Source organism: Penicillium digitatum, chromosome 3 (genome assembly GCF_016767815.1).
Source record: "Penicillium digitatum chromosome 3, complete sequence".
NCBI lineage: Eukaryota > Fungi > Ascomycota > Eurotiomycetes > Eurotiales > Aspergillaceae > Penicillium > Penicillium digitatum.
Window position 1 is genome coordinate 2041635 of NC_089386.1, and position 19818 is coordinate 2061452.

The 19818-nt window shown below is 49.3% G+C and overlaps 8 protein-coding genes across 8 annotated transcripts; 3 read left to right on the forward strand and 5 right to left on the reverse strand.

The window, feature by feature from the left end:
• Positions 1–424: 424 nt before the first annotated feature.
• Positions 425–2332, forward strand: Pdw03_8272 (Fumarate hydratase, putative; the record flags this gene model as incomplete). The annotated part of the gene is made up of 6 exons (XM_014677928.1): positions 425–628; positions 689–733; positions 791–828; positions 893–1008; positions 1067–2084; positions 2146–2332. The coding sequence occupies 6 exons, from the start codon at positions 425–427 to the stop codon at positions 2330–2332; spliced, it is 1608 nt and encodes a 535-aa protein (XP_014533414.1).
• A 629-nt stretch (positions 2333–2961) lies between these two features.
• On the forward strand, positions 2962–3629 carry Pdw03_8273 (Acyl-CoA N-acyltransferase; the record flags this gene model as incomplete). The annotated part of the gene is made up of 2 exons (XM_014677929.1): positions 2962–3468; positions 3540–3629. 2 exons carry the CDS (start codon positions 2962–2964, stop codon positions 3627–3629), a joined length of 597 nt encoding a protein of 198 aa, XP_014533415.1.
• A 1037-nt stretch (positions 3630–4666) lies between these two features.
• Positions 4667–5528, reverse strand: Pdw03_8274 (60S ribosomal protein eL24; the record flags this gene model as incomplete). Its single annotated transcript, XM_014677930.1, has 3 exons — positions 4667–4948; positions 5135–5278; positions 5478–5528. The coding sequence occupies 3 exons, from the start codon at positions 5526–5528 to the stop codon at positions 4667–4669; spliced, it is 477 nt and encodes a 158-aa protein (XP_014533416.1).
• A 1035-nt stretch (positions 5529–6563) lies between these two features.
• Pdw03_8275 (Ubiquitin-conjugating enzyme E2 13) lies at positions 6564–7192 on the reverse strand (the record flags this gene model as incomplete). Its single annotated transcript, XM_014677931.1, has 4 exons — positions 6564–6739; positions 6795–6926; positions 6985–7073; positions 7140–7192. 4 exons carry the CDS (start codon positions 7190–7192, stop codon positions 6564–6566), a joined length of 450 nt encoding a protein of 149 aa, XP_014533417.1.
• Positions 7193–7711: 519 nt separating this feature from the next.
• On the forward strand, positions 7712–12019 carry Pdw03_8276 (WD repeat protein; the record flags this gene model as incomplete). The annotated part of the gene is made up of 2 exons (XM_066101913.1): positions 7712–10912; positions 10982–12019. The coding sequence occupies 2 exons, from the start codon at positions 7712–7714 to the stop codon at positions 12017–12019; spliced, it is 4239 nt and encodes a 1412-aa protein (XP_065956996.1).
• Positions 12020–12691: 672 nt separating this feature from the next.
• Positions 12692–13657, reverse strand: Pdw03_8277 (Putative peroxiredoxin pmp20; the record flags this gene model as incomplete). Its single annotated transcript, XM_014677933.2, has 6 exons — positions 12692–12871; positions 12966–13129; positions 13225–13337; positions 13388–13431; positions 13561–13603; positions 13653–13657. The coding sequence occupies 6 exons, from the start codon at positions 13655–13657 to the stop codon at positions 12692–12694; spliced, it is 549 nt and encodes a 182-aa protein (XP_014533419.2).
• A 1124-nt stretch (positions 13658–14781) lies between these two features.
• Pdw03_8278 (uncharacterized protein) lies at positions 14782–15137 on the reverse strand (the record flags this gene model as incomplete). The annotated part of the gene is made up of 2 exons (XM_066101914.1): positions 14782–14880; positions 14943–15137. The coding sequence occupies 2 exons, from the start codon at positions 15135–15137 to the stop codon at positions 14782–14784; spliced, it is 294 nt and encodes a 97-aa protein (XP_065956997.1).
• Positions 15138–15686: 549 nt separating this feature from the next.
• Pdw03_8279 (NADP oxidoreductase, coenzyme F420-dependent) lies at positions 15687–16642 on the reverse strand (the record flags this gene model as incomplete). The annotated part of the gene is made up of 2 exons (XM_014677934.1): positions 15687–16555; positions 16603–16642. The coding sequence occupies 2 exons, from the start codon at positions 16640–16642 to the stop codon at positions 15687–15689; spliced, it is 909 nt and encodes a 302-aa protein (XP_014533420.1).
• Between the last annotated feature and the right edge of the window lie 3176 nt (positions 16643–19818).

The following is a 19818-nucleotide window of genomic DNA, read 5'->3' on the forward strand; positions in this document are numbered from 1 at the left end:
CAAGCCGCGGGGTATCTGTAGAGGTAGACCGAATTGCAGGTTCTCCACGTTTGGTGGCTTCATTTGATGGAATTCTGGATGGAGATCGGCGATATAACAAGAAGGTGATTGCGACAAGGAAGCGGCAGCTCCACGGGATGAGAGTTCAACCGTAAACAAACCAATGTCATAGCTTTAAACCGGATAATACCAACTATTACCGATGATTACCGATTATTACGAGAATCACGGTTGAACAACCCGTCTCCCTTTGGTCTTGCCGATACCGGGAAATTTCGGCTGGGGACTCGGACAGTCGAGCTGACCTCAAATTTGAGACTTTTCTTTTAAGAGAGACCCTCAATTTCACTTCCCATAGAAGCTTTAGAAGCTTGCTGTGAGCCTTTGTATACCTTCTTTGGTACACCAATCCAATTGTCGCACAATGAATCCCATTTCCTCCCGAGCCGCGGTGCGCTCTATGGCCACCTTGACACATGCGGCCAGAGCCACCCCCGCAGCTCGCAACGTTTTGTCGCCCTTTGCTACCCGGTCTCTGAGCTCCAATGCCCGATTTACTCAGTTCCCCCGCCTTCAATCTTTGAACACTTTTTCCAACAAGCGAGCCTTTGGAACTACTGTCAGAATGGTATGCTGTTTTGAGAGAGTGCAGTGGACAAACAAAGTCAGATAAACTGATGTGATCTAGTCTGTTGACACTCGTACTGAGAGCGATGCCTTTGGTGAAATCCAGGTGAGTGAACATTGATGCAGCAATGGTACGACTTGGAGCTAATGGTTTTCTCAATAGGTCCCCGGAGACAAGTACTGGGGTGCGCAGACCCAGCGGTAAGACCCCTCGCCCAATCGATACGTTACAATGGAAAAAAAAAGAAGTCGCTGACCAGTACAGCTCCCTCGGCAACTTCGACATCAACCAGCCCCAAGACCGCATGCCCGCCCCGGTGGTCAAGGCCTTCGGTATCCTGAAGGGTGCTGCTGCTGAAGTGAACATGAAGTATGGCCTTGGTACGTGAAACTTCTCTCGCGGAAAATTAGAAACCGCCAGGTTATTGACTTGCTCAAGATCCCAAGATTGGTGAGGCTATCAAGCAGGCCGCTGCTGAGGTCGCGGAGGGTAAGCTGCTGGACCACTTCCCTTTGGTCGTCTGGCAGACTGGTTCCGGCACCCAGTCCAACATGAATTCCAACGAGGTTATCTCCAACCGCGCTATTGAGATACTCGGTGGCACTATGGGCTCCAAAAAGCCCGTCCACCCCAACGACCACGTTAACATGTCTGCCTCCTCCAACGACTCCTTCCCCACTGTTATGCACATCGCTGCCGTTGTCGAGCTGGAGCAGTCACTTCTGCCTTCGCTTAAGGGCCTCCGCGATGCCCTTCAGGTGAAGGTCGACAAGTTCGAGCACATCATCAAGATTGGCCGTACCCACTTGCAGGATGCTACTCCTCTTACTCTTGGCCAGGAGTTCTCTGGCTACGTCGCCCAGCTCGACCGTAACATCGAGCGTGTTGAGGCTACTCTCCCCCACTTGCGTTTCTTGGCTCAGGGTGGTACCGCTGTCGGCACTGGTCTCAACACCTTCAAGGGCTTCGACGAAGCCGTTGCTGCCGAGATCAGCAAGCTGACCGGCACCGAATTCAAGACCGCCCCCAACAAGTTCGAGGTTCTGGCCGCTCACGATTCCATCATCGAGGCTTCCGGCTCTCTGAACACTCTCGCCGCCTCACTGTTCAAGATCGCCCAGGATGTGCGCTACCTTGGATCCGGCCCTCGCTGCGGCCTGGGCGAGCTGAGCCTGCCCGAGAACGAGCCCGGCTCTTCTATCATGCCCGGAAAGGTCAACCCCACCCAGTGCGAGTCCCTCACCATGGTCTGTGCTCAGGTTATGGGTAACCACGTCGCTGCCACCATCGGTGGCATGAACGGCCAGTTCGAGCTCAACGTCTTCAAGCCCGTGATGATCGCCAACCTGCTTCACAGCGTGCGCATCCTTTCCGATGGCATGAACAGCTTCCGCACCCACCTGGTGGAGGGTCTCGAGGCCAACGAGTCACGAATTAACTCCCTTCTTAACGAGAGGTATGCGCTTAACTACCCTCACCCCCCTCATTTCTGATGGTAAATTCTAACTGCATGATAGTCTGATGCTTGTGACTTGCTTGAACCCTATCATTGGTTACGACATGGCCTCCAAGGTGGCTAAGAACGCCCATAAGAAGAACCTTACTCTCAAGGAGAGCGCTATGGAGCTGAAGGCTCTCAGCTCGGAGGAGTTCGACAAGTACGTCCGCCCCGAGCTGATGCTGGCTCCCAAGGAGTTGAAATAAATGAACAGCAATGCTGTCCTGTGATATCATAGACCAATTCCGACAGGATGTGTACACTGAAAAGAATTATATGTTTAATAACTCTGTGACGTTAGACAGTTTTTGCATGTCGTAGATCTCAACTTCTGGGGCTATAAATAGCATCTTCGATCGCAAACCCAATCAAGAACATTAGTGAATCGGAGTTGCCGAGATCATTCAATACGTGCGTTTTAAATTTAAATGCAGATAGAGTACTCCGTACGCACATACTAGAAAAATCCCGAAGAGAAACAAAAAAAAGAACCCGGTTGGTATGGAGAGTATTAATAGAAAAGCCCCCCTTAGTGGCGGTGTCTCACCTGCAGGGCTGTACCTGAGCCCTCCATAGTCAAGTGCTCCGTACTCCGTACTTTTTTCTCAAAATCTTGGAACCTTTTTCTTTTTTTCATTTCCACATCAAAACTCTTGTATCTTTCCTCGATTATATATAAAAAGTTCAACGAGTACATTAACTTGCTCAAATTCAAGGCCGCCGATCTCCCTTGCGAATCCCGACCCCTGATAAATAACCTGCTCTCAACCATCAATCTCTACACTCCCACACTCCCACTCTCCCACACTCCCACTCTCCCACTCTCACCCTCAAAATGACCGCACATGCCCTTGCAAGCACTACAATTCCGGAAGCTACGAAGCCAATCATGAGTTCAACCATCACCGCGGTGGACACCGCAGTCGAACCCCTCATCGACGGTCCCCTCTTTCCCCCCAACCTCATCTCTCCAGAGGTGATCTCCCTCCTGCCAACAGACTACACGATCCGGCCCATGCGCCGCTCAGACTACAACCGTGGATACCTGGACGTGTTGCGTGTGCTGACAACTGTTGGCGAGATCACCGAGGAGGCGTGGAACCAGCGGTACGATTGGATTACTTCGCGCAATGATGAGTATTACATGCTCGTGATCTGCGATGGCGCGGATCGAGTCGTCGGAACCGGCAGTCTGATTGTTGAGCGCAAGTTCATTCATTCGCTTGGTATGGTTGGGCACATTGAAGACATTGCCGTTGAGAAGAATCAGCAGGGCAAGAAGCTTGGCTTGAGAATTATTCAAGCTTTGGATTTTATTGCTGCCCAGGTTGGCTGCTACAAGGTATGTGTACTTACCTCTTGTGTTCCCTGATTCTAGTGCTTTGTCACTGGTCATCGCTGACTAGTCAACAGAGCATTCTTGACTGCTCCGAAGTCAATGAGGGGTTCTATGTCAAGTGTGGCTTCAAGCGCGCTGGCCTCGAGATGGCGCATTACTACTGAGCGATTCTTGATTGTTGGTCTTTTTCTTTTGTAATCACCTGGTTACGCCGTTTGTATGATATAGCGTTTGGGTCAATAGGGTCAGTTAGTCCGGCGAGGCTTCGGTGAGGCGCCGTTGTTCACGATAAACCTACGCAAAGTATGCGATTGTTGCATTTGAGAAAACGGAGCTGCACCTGACCCTAATCCATCGTGATTAGCATGGCCCACCGGCACATGACAAGGAGCAACCAGGGCATTTGTAGGATTTTGCATTCACCCTCACATTCGGCAATTAATTGCGCACCATGAGAGCCTTAGGGCTGGGCAGCACTTGATCTACCAATCGTGACCACGATGATGGTGCTTCTGTCATTGGCGATCCCCATCTTAGCTTGTAACACCATTGATGTTTAAATGATTTCCGCTTTCTCGAGAGCTTGCAATCAATGCATTGAGGGGATGGAGACCTAGATGGTCAGAATATAGATGTGCATTAGACAACCAGTTATCATCTTCATTCAACTTGAAAGATCATATTTTGTTCAGCTATGGGAACGTTCAATCTAACGGTGTATCTAATTTGAAGCTGCCAGAATGAAGCCATGTAGCAAAGTGACTGATTCCTTTGTACACATGTACAACGAAAAAAAGTTTTAACCAATTCAAAACATGAAATTCAATTGTAGATCTGGAGGCTGAGCCTGGACTACTTCGTTGACAAGATCCAACAGAGATACATATCCAACTACTCATGAGTAGGCCTGGTGGACATGAATCTCAGGGAAAAAAGCAAGAAACGTTCCATTGCTGGAGGTTGGATAGGAACATAATTTTGATACTCGTGTGGGGATTCATTTTTTTTTTGATTCCTTTGTTCCCATTTTTCTGCATGAAATTGTATTGCATAAAGTATTTCCAGAAACAAGGTCAAGGCCAAAGGCCAGTCCTCACAGACAGGACTCCAGCTCCGGTGCCCGTAAGTTCCATCATATCGCAACCGTCACAGCGCTGCTCCTATCCGAACACCTCCATTCCCAACTATCTCATAAAGAAATTTAGCGGGACTTGGCGGCGACCTTGGGAGCAGAGCCCTTAGCACCCTGCTTGCTCTGAATGCGCTGGGCACCGCCCTTGGAGGCGGCGAGCTTGGCCTTCTCGGCCTTCTTGGCGCTGGCGGAAGCAGCCTTCTTCTCCTTGGCGTCCTTGATGGCCTGCTTGCGAGCAGCCTCACGAGCCTCGGGGCGCTGGGAGCGGCGCTCCTTGATCACATCGAGGGAAGCACCAACGATGGCACGCTGGTTCTTGACAACACGGCGGGTGCGCTTCTTGGCGACCTCCTATATTTCCAAAAAGATGACCCGGTCAGTAATCTGCAGTCGCATTTTTCCTTCACTTGATCTGAATCATGGTGGTGACGTGACAATTCCTCCTCTTGCTCCGTCTCATGGTTCGCAGCACCACTCGATTCGGCCTTTGGTCCCTCCACACAATCTAACAATAATCCAAGGGGAGGGGCGACCGACCTCAGAGATACCCTTGCGGTGCTGGCGACGGAAGAGAACAGTCCATGCGATGCGGCGGGGGTTCTTGCGCTGAAGGAAAAGGGACTCGGACTTTCCACGCTGGAAGCGGAAGATCTTGCTGTCGCCACGGACGAACAGCTTGCCCTAAAACGTTGAACATCAAATATTAGCTTCTAGCAGCAATAAGAAGACGGCGGAATTCATGTGCGGCGGTTCGACTAAAACAGAGTGCGACAATTGTGACGGTAGTGAGATATCGAAGTTTGAATGTCGAATCCGTGATGCCGTTGTTCCCTCGCACACAAATTCCTCCCAAAAGCGACGACGGGAACTGCAAACGCACCTTGCCAGGGTAGATCTTCTGGCCGCTGAAGGCGTCGTCGTAAGTACGCATCTTGACGGATGGAGATGCGCTGACGGGGGTCGGTTGGCGTTGAGTGGTTGTCGTAAATCGTGGATCGCGGTGATGCTACTGACCCAATTGTGGTGCGGGCGCTCGCTAAAGTGCGACACGTGACTGCCTCTGCCCTTTCCGGGTCGACTTATCGATAACGTCACATGACATCTATCTCTCCTCCAATGCTTTGATTGCTCATGATCTCTGACCAGGACAGTTGAATTTTATCACTTAGTCTCTGCTTCATTACCACGAGTCCAAACGATTAAATTATCGAAATGACAAACAAAGCACAAGTTTTTCTAACAAGTTCATGACTAAACGCAACATGGAATTTTCGCTGACTAATTGCTCCTGGCCCATGATGAAGTCGCATTTCATTTGAATCCGGACTACGTTTATAGGTGAAGTGTTTTGTGGTAGAGTGGCTCAAGCAAAATCCTCATATACAACTATGTGGGCTTGGTGTCAACCTGCATAGTTGGAGTACATCTCTTTTTCAATGGCCCTTTCTATCAGATTTGGAAGTTAGGAATAGACAAAGTCCCCTGGTTACACATGGAGAGGTGCTCTGTATACTGGTTCAAGCTTTGACCGCCTTTTTTTACACCCAAACAGCCATCTTTTACATATGACGCCCCCAATGTCACATTGAGCCAAACAGGCTATTAGCCCTGTGTCGTCAAGGCCTGAGACGGCAAGAGCGGCTGGCTGTTCTTGTTGACGTACACAATTCTCAAGGTGGGAATTACACCAGTGGAAACGATAATACGATCAGTACACCACAGGGACCACAATAGATGTGTGATGGCGGATGTGATGAAAATTGCAACACGCTCGACGAGGTTGTTTCTCTGCAACGCTTTGTGGAGAAGGCTAGAATGAGTTGAGACAAGGGTAATGGGAGGAAACGAGAATGAAATCCTACTCAAAGCAAGAAGGTTACCCAATAACAAACGCTTGGAATCTAATGCCTGCTATGACAAAAGAAAGGGTTGTCCTACACTTCATGATCACATAACACTAGCGCACTTAGGTCATAGCATGTGTCCGAGTCCACTCCTTTGCTGTTTGGATCGCAGCAGGCTCATCATCCTTCCATCTTTGAGCAACGTCGTTGGCGAGCGGGTCATCGGGATTCGGGGCTCCAAGCAGTGCCTGAATTGAGAGTAGAATTGTACGAATCTGGAGAGCTGGGGACCAGTTATCTAAAAGCCATGGTTAGATTTTCACACCTTGAGAACAAATCGTGGTGCATCTTACTCTTCAAGACATCCAAACAGATACGACCGAGACGATCGATGTTGGGGTGGTAGATCTTGGTCAGGAAGCGGATTTTGGGTGGGGTCATAGGATAGTCATCTGGCAGGAAGAGCTCAAGTCGGAAGATACCACCTGCAGAAAGTGAGTTAGTACTTCAATTGACACGATGATCTTGTCGCGGCGAGCCTACCCTCGTAAGGAGATTGCGCAGGTCCGTGAATTGAGACGTCGAAATAGCGAAGGTTATCGTCATGGGGCACAGCATTAATACCCGGAACACTGTAACCCAAGCACAACTTGTTAGCTGCTATGTAAATGACTCTTTGAGCAAGATGAGCTGCTTACGGCTCTGCCATCAAACGTTCCGTCTCCTTAATGATTCTCTTGGGTAAAGCCATGGTGTGCCGGCTTGTCAACACGGGTGTGGACCTGATTTAGTAGTTTCAGACGAAGAGGTGATTCCTAATGGAGACCAGGAAGTTGTACACTTTCGATGTAGGTTAGGACCACAGGATACAATCAGAAAAATTCAACACAAAAAACACATCCAGGTCTCGACATAAACGGCCGAGGGGCCCTTGCATGGCGGGGTCTTTTCGCGTCCCGTATGCGAGATCATGTGATGTCATAATCCCGCGGCGACAGCCACAGCCACAGCACCAGCCACGATTCTGTCTTTATCGCGTTATCGCAACCTGACTCTCCAGCCTTTGCGACAAGTTGAGGATACAACAGCCCTATCTAACCTTGAAACAGGTATAGCGGATTCCCATTGTAGAAAATGGGAAGAGGTACAGGACTACCAAATACACTTGGTCTTGCGTTATATGCATGGATAGACCTTTGACTGCTCGGTTCCTACAAGATCGCGGCCCGACGAACACCGGAGAATAAACAGAGCGGCACTCACAGTCAGCATGTCTAGCTCGATGGAACCGAGGCCTCTCACGTCGGCTATGGAGAGCCCGACGTTTGAAGAGGACAGCTCCTTTCATGTAGAGCAACCGGTGGGTTCTATGTCAATATCCCCCTGTGGACGCGATGTCGTTCTAGCGTCCAAGGAGGGTCTACATGTCATCGATCTGGACTCGCCATATTCCCCGCCGCGGTATCTCCCTCACCACACACCATGGGAGGTAGCTGATGTCCAGTGGTCTCCATTCGCTGCGCGCGATCAGTGGGTTGTCAGTACATCCAACCAAAAAGCGTTGGTCTGGAATTTGGCCATGAAGACATGGCAGAACTCCATTGAAATTGTGCTTCACGCCCATTCTAGAGCAATTACCGATATAAATTTCTCAGCATTTCACCCAGACATCCTAGCAACCTGTTCCGTGGACAGCTTTGTGCATTGTTGGGATTTACGTACTCCGTCGCGGCCCGCGGTCTCATTCTCAGATTGGTATACTGGTGCAACTCAGGTTAAATGGAATCGACAAGACCCTCATGTCATTGCAAGCTCTCATGACCGGTTCCTTCGGATTTGGGATGACCGGATGGGTGCATACCCAATTAAATCTATTGAAGCACATGACACCAAGATTTATGGGGTTGATTGGAATCGGGTTCGACGCGGTGCTCTAGTAACATGTTCTTTAGATAGAACCATCAAGTTTTGGGACTACACCACCGACTCAGATGTTCCAGAAAAGCAGATTCATACACCATTCCCCGTGTGGCGGGCACGTAACACGCCGTTTGGATGGGGCATGCTTGCAATGCCACAGAGAGGCAACAATGACCTTCATCTTTACAGCCGGCGGGCTGGAGAGGGCTCAAGCCCAGAGGACGACTTGCCTTTGGTACATAGTTTTCCCGGGCACAAGGGACAAGTCAAAGAGTTCTTGTGGAGACCACGTGGAGGGGTAGCGGAAGGAATTGACCATCGCGAATATCAACTTGTTACATGGGGAACAGACAGGGAACTTCGTCTGCATAAAGTTGATCCCGAAATTCTGGCGCGCGTCGGGTACGAGAGGGGCAAGTCCTTTATTTCCACACGAACTGTAACACGGCTCGGTGCCGTCTATCGGAGTTTCCGCGACGTGAATTCAGATTTGGATTTCGATGACGTTGAAGTGGCTTCCTCCGCTGGGCATCAGAACCAGAATAGTGCGGCAGGTACTGGGATGAACGCCATCACTGTACCGCACGCTCGTGGTTGGACAAAGGGAGGCCATATTGATCGAGTTGGCATGCAACCGAGGTCAAATTTAAGAGGCGACACAAATCCAATTGCTTGGATGCGAGGTGTGAAGATCTCAGGCTGGGACATTGAGACATTGGGAGATGAAATCAGCCAAGTCGGCGAAAAGTTCACCAAGGTGGCATTCGATTCAGTTGATGTCCGACAAAGAAAAATTTCTATCTCTCTCAACGGACCCTGGGGTGCTGATGGAGCCTCCCTGTTCTTGAAAGTTGATATTAAGTTCCCAATGAGCTATCCCAAGACTGCTATCCCCACATTTGCATTCCAAAAGACGGCAGCCGTCACCGATGAGTGGGCTGCGAAGACTACCGCTGAACTGCGCAAAATTGCTGAAACCTACATGTCCCGAAATCGAGGGTGCCTGGAAGGTGCTGTGCGTTATCTTTTAGGCGAAAGCAGCCTGGAGGACAGTATCGCGTGGATATTGGGTGAAACCGGCGATACCCTCAAGTCTCCTGTCAACAGTGAACTGGAAGGTGAATCCAGCGACGAGGATGAAGTCGGCATGACCCAGAGCCAAGAGCTGGGGATGAGTTCTGAGCTTCTCCGTCCTCTCAATGCCAACGTCATGGTGCCTGTGGCCAAAGCATGCGGAGCGCTTTGGGCAAATGACGGCCGCCTTGTTTGCTTCTTTCCGCCGAAACCAAAGAAGGATAAGTCAGCCGAGTTGTTCGAAAACATGGGCTTCAAAGAGATGACTCGTTGGTCCAGAGGTGATAAAGTTTTTGAAGGCTTCGGCCGGTTGCATACCCACTCACCCGGCCCACGCGGAATGGGAACTATTACAAGCACAGACGATGGTACCTCGGATGACTCGGACGAGTCGTGCTCAGACACATCGAGCTCTTCGGGCTCCTCCGACGTCCTTTCTGGGCTGCCAGCACGTTTCCCAGCATCTCGGACATGGCGCAGTACCGGCAGCTATGGCATCCACCGGCCGCGGTCAACAGATTTTTCTCAGCGGTCGACTGGAGGTGGAGCCACAGTCAAATCAGAGGCACCACAGAACATCGTATCTATTCATAATATGAGTGATATCTTACCTGTTAAGCGGGAGTTGGCGAGTCAATATCGCATCTGTGGCAAAGGAACAGAGGTATGCGCCCATAACGCAGCTGTTGCCCTTGACGCTGGCTGCTATGAATTGGCCCAAATCTGGGGTCTGATAAAGTTGGTATTACATGTCCGGAAAAGTCCCGGCACTTTGCCCGAGTCAGGGCTGTTGCAAAGGCGTAAACACAAAAAGGGGAGCGGAATTGGTGGTCTGGGAAGAGATGGGCTGTATAGAGACTTGAAGGGCAGCATCATTCGCTGGGGCGACCACCCCCTTGGAAGTCATTGGCTTGTCCCTGCTCTCTTCAAACACTTTGAGCGCATTGGTGATGTGCAGATGGTGGCAATGCTCTCATGTGTACTACTGGAAGCCAATCAAGAGGGATTTTTGGAGAATCAGCAAGCCACGCAGACACCCGGGAAACAGGATTTCTCATTGGACTTCTCCACTGTCTCATCGGCAATTCCAAACAAGCCACCAGTTGCAACGCCAGCTTCATCTGTCCTTAAAGAGGTCCAGTCTACGCCCGCGCCTCAGACTTCAGCACGCTCGTCTAGTGATATCTGGCGTCTCGACTCCACTCCTCCGTATTCCACAGGCACTACGCCTCCATTCATCTCCCGTCCACGAGGCATCGCTGCTGACCGAAAGAATCCAAGCCACAGCACCCTCATGGCTGCATCGCCTGATCAGCAATCCCAGACACGAAGTGGATCTGGGCTTGGAACGGTGTTGGCGTCCTCGTTATCTCGTTCATTCACATTCGGACCCTCATCTGCGTCGCCCCCGGTGAGTAGAATGGAAAAGAAAAAATCGACACCTCAAAACAGTCCGAGTGTGGCAACCGGACAAATGGTGAGTGGTTCCAATCCTGTTTTAAAATGCCGGTAAAGTTTGATCTGTCTGACCTTGGCTGCTCTCTAGTCGCAGGCTCAATCCGAAACTGAAAGCGACCACGCGCCTGAGCCTACACCACCACCCGCAAGATTTAAGGTCACATACAAAAACCAAAGTGCATTTGAAAGTGACGGACCAGCACAAAACTCCTTTCTTGACAGAGATGATGAGGAATTGTTGTATCGGTCATACCGCATTGCGTATGCCAATCTATTATCGATTTGGGACCTTCCAGTTCAACAAAGCGAGGTGATCAAGATTGGAGCCGTGGCTGATCGAGTGGACGACTTGACCTCAAGCCACTACTGGAACAGCACCGGTTCCAATGACAACGTGTTGAAAGACTCACAGTCAGAGCCAACCACCAAAGCCCTCGACTTCCAGCGCCATTGCGTTAGTTGTGGTCACGCGATGCAAATCTCCATCTTTAATAGAGAACCCATGGTCCCGAATACCCCCTCCAAGCCACACCAACGTAAACCATCAAGTCGTCGATGCCCCAACTGCAAGCCCCGGCAGCCACTACCAACTAGAATACCTTGCGTCATCTGTGGCGAGGTGGTCGACGGCATGCTGATCCCCTGTCTGAGCTGCGGACATGTGAGCTGTTTCGACTGCCATCGGCGTTGGTTCCTTCGACCGGCCGATAAATTCGACAGCCCATTCGACCACCCAGGCCAGAACAATTTCCTTCCAACCTGTCCAACAGGATGCGGCTGCCAATGCTCCGAGCACATTTCCGTTGATGTCCCCATGCCCTTGTGGGAACCGGCATTCCCTGGCCCCAAAGAGTACGTACCCAACACCCAGCGCGGCCTTGTACACGCGAGACACTCTCATCGCCGACAATCTGAGCCTGTTGCCTTGGCTCCCTTCCGGAAAGAGCCACCGCCCCCTAAGGGGGCTGGCCAACTCGAACACGATTTGGCTGTGTGGCAGGATTCATCGCCATTTGCATCTCTGGCGCGTGGTCTCGGTGGGGGGCTGAGTCGTGGCTTGCAGACGAAAGACGATCGGAAGATGATTAACTCTGTCACCGTGGCGTCGAAATCAAGAAATTCTTGATTTTTTGAGGTTGGCGTTGTGCGGTTTTTTTTTGGGGGGGGGGGTTTGCATTTATCCATGACTTTCTGGGAAGGACTGAGCTCTCAAGAACCTGATTAGACAATCGGGTTCCATGAAACTACACGATTGACACTACCCACATAATCCACCATTGGTGAAGTCGGCTGTAGGTCAAATGCTTCACTTATTCCCATGAAAGGGCCTACTGAGTACAAGATAGATCTAGTAGGCACTACTTCTTCTACTCCGAAGTTTGGATACTGGGCAACTGACTTGCTGACGATCTTGATGTTCTATTGAGGCATTGAGCAACAACAGTGGCCATGAGCACAAGTCCAATATCAAAGCAGCACACCAATCAAAACAACAGCGCATATTTCCTAAGGCTGCATCTCTGCTGTGCAATTAAAGAACGTGAAACATCTACCATTTACGCGGATAAGGAGAACAGAGAAGAATCGACAGAATGAACTCGTGGCTTCATTAAAAGTATTTCACTCTTCAGGTAACAGAGCAAGCAACAGGGCGATCTAAGGATTTGGAAAACCGCTGAAAGCAGAGGAGAGAGACAGTGCTGGATAAGTGCAAAACACATACATCGCAGTCTGAATTCCCAATCACCCAAACAGTGCGCCAGTCCATTTACCCAAATCTATTTTCAAAGGGGTGAATCTACAGCTTCTTGAGGACAGACTCGGCCCTGGAAAGATCAAGGCTGTTCTTGGCGGCCTCCTTGGCAGCGTAGATGACCTTACCGTGGTCGAGGACGATCACGTAGCGGTAGGTGCGGCCCTCCTCATCAGCCCAGCCGATGCTCTTGGAGAACTTGGCATCGGGGTCGGAGAGGAAGAGCTAGAGAAAAAAAAAAGACATGTCAGTCAATCAAGTCCTTGATTCGTTCTGGGAAATTGACCGAGATTGAATGGAGGAGCGGTGGATCACATACAATGTCATTTCCGGTGACACCGTTGGCCTTGCCCCAGGCACTCATGACGTAGGCATCGTTGTAGGCGAGGACGGCGACCTGGTCGACACCCTTGGCGCGGAGCTCGGGGAGCTTCTGGATGTACTCGGGGACGTGGTTGGCGGAGCAGACGGGAGTGAAAGCACCTGTGGAGCGGAGTTGGGGTCAGCTTGGGAACCTTGCAGACGGCATGGAGAGGAGGGGGAGGAGATTGAAAATTTTCGAAAGAGCGGTCACGTACCGGGAAGAGCGAAGAGGATGACCTTCTTGTCGGCCCACTCCTTGGAGGCGTAGTAGTTGATGGGGATACCGCAAGAGGTGATCTCGCCAGCCTCCTCAGACCAGGGGATGTAACTGTAGTCTGTCAGCTGGATGCAATTGAATAAGGTTACTTGATAACTCACGAGAACACCACGTCCTGGGGGAAAGCGTCACCAGCGTTGAAACCCTTGGTAGCCATTTTGAGTATTGAAAGTAAGAGAAGAGAGAAAGAAATGAAGTTGAGTTGTAGATGCGTGAAGAAGAGGGGAAAGGGAAGAAGCGTTGTACTAATAGGTATTTAAGAGGTACGGCTTACACATTTCGGCCCATCGGGATTTATGACGAAGTGGGGACTGGCCCTGGATTTACCTCGCCAGAAGTGAGGTGATCCGAAGAAAGCTACCGAACCACATGGATTATCAAGAAAGACGGCCGAGACTGAGCGTTATCTGATTTATATTATTCGGATTGGACGAATTGGACGAAAGATGAGTCATCTCGAAGTGTTCAACACATGAAGTAGGGGGTAGGCTATTAAGAGAAGTTGCTCGAATTGAGCATTCCTGGCTGTTCCTCGTTGTTCTCGGTGGTTCTTGGAGACGAGTCTCATTTGTGTTCCAAGGCTATTGGCCCAAAATGAGGGACCGAGGTGGGGGATGATGTTGCAGGATGCCTGATTTATCAGGCAAAAAGTGGGATGACAAGGTCATGTGACTGTTGTGCCTGCATGCCTGCATGCCTGCCTCAGGCCAACATCCCACGGGTCGGATCTTGCGAGCTAACACCGGATCTCCAAAGTCTTCATTTTGTTTATAATAAATTGAATGTTCCAGACTTCAAAATTCCTCCAGGAGAATGTCTTCCAGGCACATCCACTCTTCCAGTCAAGTAAGCTCTGCACATGCCACCATATCAAACTCGCTCGTAGACTCTTTGAATCTAGCATCAGTCTGTGTTTGGAAGATCTCATCAATTCTGGCTTAGGAGAAAATGGATCTACCGTCCGCCAGCATCATGCAGGGTCAACCTATGTGACGATCGAACTCCTCATGAAGAAGAAATCAAGATTTGTGTTCAAAGTAATCTCAATCACATAACCTCTGATACACTGAGAGTCGCCGTTTGTCATGGATAGATAGTATGAGCTATATCAACCTGGATGCCGCAGCCGCAACCCAGGTTATCATTTTCAAGAGACGGGATGTGTACTCGTGCGCTCCTCAGCCCTCTTCCCTTGGTATCTGAAGGCATCCGAGGCCCACGGGTTTTCCCCAAACCGAGTAGGAGCACGTGCAAATGGCTCTGGCATCGATCGCGTCAACATGCATACGTCATGTTGGATGCGTGCGAAAGTGGAGGATTGGCCCCGGCTGAGGCCTGTGATAGACCGCATGGATGACCTGGATAGGAGCTTTGTCTTCTGGGGTCTGAGATGTGTAATTTATGGGATACCCATGTAGGTAGACTTGCAGCACCGTTCGCATTGCGGAACGGGCCGACCCCGCTTTGATAAAATTGAACTTGATCCAAAATCTCCTCAGAGCCTGGCTCTGCAATGGAAGAATAAAGGGGGTTCTTTTTTCTGTTTGCATGAGTCCAGATTTTTTGATGTCTTTTTTTCATTTTCAATTTCAACCTAGAACCCGCCGTGAGACGTCTCCAAAAAAATTTGTAAAAGCAAAGTGGCGAGGAACCTACTATTTTAATCTTGCAACTTGGAGGAAATGACACCGACTGAGAGGTCTTCTGCGCAGTTTTGGTTGTATAAGGGGTTTGGTTGTTCCAACCACTATCTTCAGCGCATGTGACCAGTGGCTGCTGGACCGTGTCAGTGACTTTGCAAACCTTGCTAATAGCGGTGCAGATGCCACGGCCAGGGAAGGACTGATGCATTATTTGCAAAATGCTCCAGATGACGAAGGTGCTCAGCACTTATTAAGAGAGTTTGCGATGGGTTTGGTGGATTTCGATCCCCATTTGGTGGTGCCAGGTTACTTCTGTGGATGCCCATTCAACAACTGGAGCACACGAATGATTTGCACCCAGGGTTTGGATTTCCCGATGCTGCAATAAGTAGAAAAGGGTTAACGTGTCGGATTTCTTTCATTATAGATAGCTTTGGATGGTATAGTCACATTCTCAGAATATGGGAATCAGGAGTCGTTGCCGATATTCCAATGTTTTTTAATGTTATAGTTCAGAAGGATTTGAAGCGCTATCGCGAGGACGGGACTGGAATATGCTCTTGATATCTCCAAGGAGATCTGTGGTTGACCCAAGATTTGATAGACTGCGATTGAATATAGTGGGTTGATTTCCTTGTTGGATGCATTGCTTATTTTATGAATTGTTATGAAGGCTGCGGCTGGGTTCCGTCCGAATGATAGGAACAGGAACCCCGAAACCCTCTGTGATAATGCCAGTTGGCCCCCAGATAGCAGGTTAATGTCTTGTGTCATTGACATGGGGTGTCGTCTCCATCCACCGAGCCAAAGTAACAGCTTCCCGAAGCGCCCGTCCAACATGACCACGCACACCAGCCTCTTCCATCACCATCAGCCCGCCAATCGTGCAGCCTTCGGGAGACGTTCCTTGATCCTTCAGCAGGGCCGGGTGGATGCCACTCTGAAGCATCGTTGCTGTCCCTTGCATCGACTGAAAGATCATGGTATGAGCCAGGTCGCGTGGCATACCAACCGCCACTGCGGCATCAATCATTGCATCGCAAATCACAGCGAAGAAAGCTGGCGTTGAGCCCCCGACGGCAGTTGTAGCATTCATTAACCTCGGATCAACGTGTACTGCCTTGCCGATTTGTTCGAAGATCGACGTCGTTATCTGGAGATACCGGACCGGTAATGCAGGCTCCGATGTTTCAATAGCCGTCAGTGATTGAGACACCTGGGCCGCGATGTTGGGTAATGTGCGTACCACCCAAGCTCTGCCAGCTGTGTTATCGGCAGTGGTTGCGCTGCCGTAGACTGTAGCTTCCAGCTTTTGTCGTGTCCAGCCGGCTGCAATGCTGATTATAAGCTTGTCGGTTAAGGCCTCGCGGAGCCCGGGTTGCGTCAGCACGGCCTCGATATCGGCGGGGTCTGCGCCTAGAATAATCACATCGGCGCTTTGTACGGCATGCACGTTGTTGCCGCGAGAAATGGTTATTATGTCCAAGGACGTGGCAAATCGCTCGGATAGTCTCTTCTCTGAGTTTTCACTACGCACGCATGCTGTGTATCGAGCAAACGGTAGCTCTTTGGACTTCTCTGCTGGTGCATTGACCAATCCGTCTAGGATGGCAATTCCCAGGTTTCCTAGAAGCGTCAGTTGATGTATTTGGCTTGCGGGTCTGCGCCCTTACCACAACCAAGAATGCAAAGGGTTCCATTTTGAATGTCCATGATTGAGTGTTCAAATCAAAGAAGTTAGTAAGTTGTGAGAAGGAAGTGAAAACAAAAGACAAGTTTTGAATTTTGGAGCACATCGGGGACGCTTCCGAGTGTGGAGAATTGATGCCCCGCTCGAATTGAATCGCATGAGCTTGAGTTTAATGAGGTTCAGCAGATTTGAAGAAATTTCAAGATTTTCCAAGACAATCGAGTGTGTTTTTCTCCACCAGCTAATGATCATTTGCTTCTCCTGGTTCAAGTCCCCTGAAAGGGATACATCGATTCCAGGTGACTCCAAGTGTTCGAGTCAACAGCAGCTTTGTAGAGATCAGCTCAAGGGTTCAAGGTAAGCCTACAAGACAGAGATGATATTAGGAAATATAGGACATATAAGAATTCCAGAAAGATCAAACTGGAGAAACACCGGAAGTCCTCCCGACTATCAGCAACAGCTTCCCCTCAGCTCTTATCTTCCTTACTCCAACTCAGAAAATAATTGTTTTCGGGGTGAATGCGGGGGGGGGGGGGGGGGGGGGGGGGGGATACTATATCAACTTAGTAGCCCACAAATAAGCAAATGCACATTGAATTTTTTTTTTTCCATCATGGTTTCCACATCGGATTCCATAATCGTCGTGGGCGCTGGCGCCGTTGGCCTCTCGGTAGCACTGCATCTGTCTCTACGAGGCTACACAAATGTCTCGGTGTTCGCAAAAGATGATTATATCCCTGTCGGAGACTTGACAAATGTAGGATACCCCACCAAAGCCAGTTGTTTTCCAAAATAAAGAGAGCAATTTGGATTAACTAATTGCTGATGACTGTTCGATTGAGACATAGGTCTACCGTGCAGCACAAGATGCAGGCGTGCGATTTTTCCTGGGACAGCAAGTCGACCAAATAGTCTACGTAAGTAGATTAAACGGGAGAAAGAACGCTGGAATCCGCACAAGGAATGCCGGATTTTATCCCTCGTCACTGGTCATTATCGAAGCGAGGGCTAGGGATGGCGATTTATCTGAATTTGGCCAGTTGCATGGCCCTGACCCTTTGGCCACACCCCTTTCTTGCTATACCAGCATCAACTCAAATTCCTTCGCCGAATACGTTCCCCAAACATCGTCCTCGGTTATACTTTTGTCGGGAAGCTTGGTACAATCCTCTAAGATGTCTTTGGTGGGACCACTGGTCGTAGATCTCTTGGAGGCAGCGAGTGGTCAAACTACAGTGCAGGTTCAGAAAGGGGAGACTTCACTTCACCCCTGGTCTAAGTTATGAAAAAAGCAAATGATTTCTTCTTCCATCAAGGATGGAAAGAAAATTGATGCATTTATCATCACCCAATAATTCCCGGCCCTCGAAACCGACTTGGATCCCATGACGCCGACCGAGTCCTACGATGTACTTCTACACATATAACCTTTCAAAATTCAACTACAATCTACTTTGTTCAAGGGTCCGACAGCTGCATTTCATTTAAGAATCGTTTTTGACACTAGAAATCAAACTATGAACTCAATGAGTCTATGTTAATAGTGTTGCCGACGAGGCCTGTCGACTCGCTCAGGGTTAACCAATTCAGGAGCTCCTGGAATCAACACAACCCAACCAAGACAGGGGCGACAAAGGCCCATCGCAAAAGCCTCAGTGATACGGAGGACGGGACGTGGATTGGGGCAAGGTTCTCGTCTTTCACGGGCATTCGCTTCTTTACAGCGCTCGATCCACACTGCTTCTGTATGCCCGCAACCACTGATACCGCAGTGGCCGCGATACCATTTATAACGCACTTTACACATGGTGGGTAATGGGGTTTTGGAAAATGGGTAGAGCTCGGGGGGGTACTCGCGATTCTAGCCTTTTCTGGAAAAGCCTGCGATAGTTGGAATACAGGATTAGGAAGAAAATCCACATCTCTATATATAGAATTTCAAGAAAATCATGGAGCGAAATGAAATGAACAACATTGCAGCTGAGTTCCTTTCATCCTGAACTTTGCCTTGTTTGAGACACAGAGAATCCCTTTAGGATGCAATCAATTTTGAGAACAAGTCACTTGCTGATATCTTTGTTTCGAATTCAACCGATTTCCATATACTCAAATTCCACCTGATCTTCATTGTATTCTTTGCTACATTATCATGCGGATTGTCTATCTGCATACAAAATTGGAAGGATTTCATAGGCACTATCTGCTACAAAGAAGGTCAGAATTAGCGCGAAGTAGTTATGGAGTGTTTCCATTCGCCTCGCAATCTGCTCTTTTTAATTATATTATAAGAGCCCTAGCTTAATTATTTAAAAAGAAGAGCTTTCTCTCATCTGTGGGGCATGATTGGTTAGCACTTCCAGACAATCCATCACATCGACGAAAGACAAAGGAAATCCACGAACGCAAGAAAAATCAGCAAAAATTTATTCCAAAGTTTGTATCTATGTAGCACACGCAGAATGCCCAATAGACTGACCTATTCTGCGGACTTGAAGTTTCCCCAATTATCCAACGTCATACAGTGACTCCTCCGCAAAAGTGCCAACACCCCAAATTCTGCCTGCTAAATATCTACCAATCAAAAGCTAAGGGAGAAAGGACGGTCTGTCAAGTTAGAGAGGCGGTAAGATAAATCAGGAAGGCGGTAGCAGAAGGGGTGCTGACACTTTTGCGGAGAGTCACTGTATGTAGGGCTCGATATGAAAATAGTACGATCTAGTCAACCCACCTCTCCACGAAGGCGTCCAAGCGCCTCATGAGCACCACACAAACATATGCGCCCAATAGGATCCATAGCAAGGCTTTTCCCTTGTGGGGGGAAGACAGTGGCTTAGGATTTCTACTCTTGTTTCTTCTGTTTCTAACTAAAATTTGGTTCGAAGTTGCTTTTTTTTGCAAATGATGACCAGGCACCTGACCAGGATCCAGAGATATATTTGCGACGGACGTCGACCAAAAATACCAGTTCTCAAAAACAGTCAAGCAAGCATGCCAAATCGTAAGCCAGAATAGTAAGAAAAAATAAAACTCATTCGTGAAACTGACCAATTTCCTACAACACAAGTTACAAGCACCTGGGAGTAAAACTCAGTACAATGTCTACCTACAGCTGACATGGCCAGGGATCTACCCATCAAATCATGTCATTTCTGACATGACGCTAAATCACAAAAAAAAAGATTCATACGTTAACCTT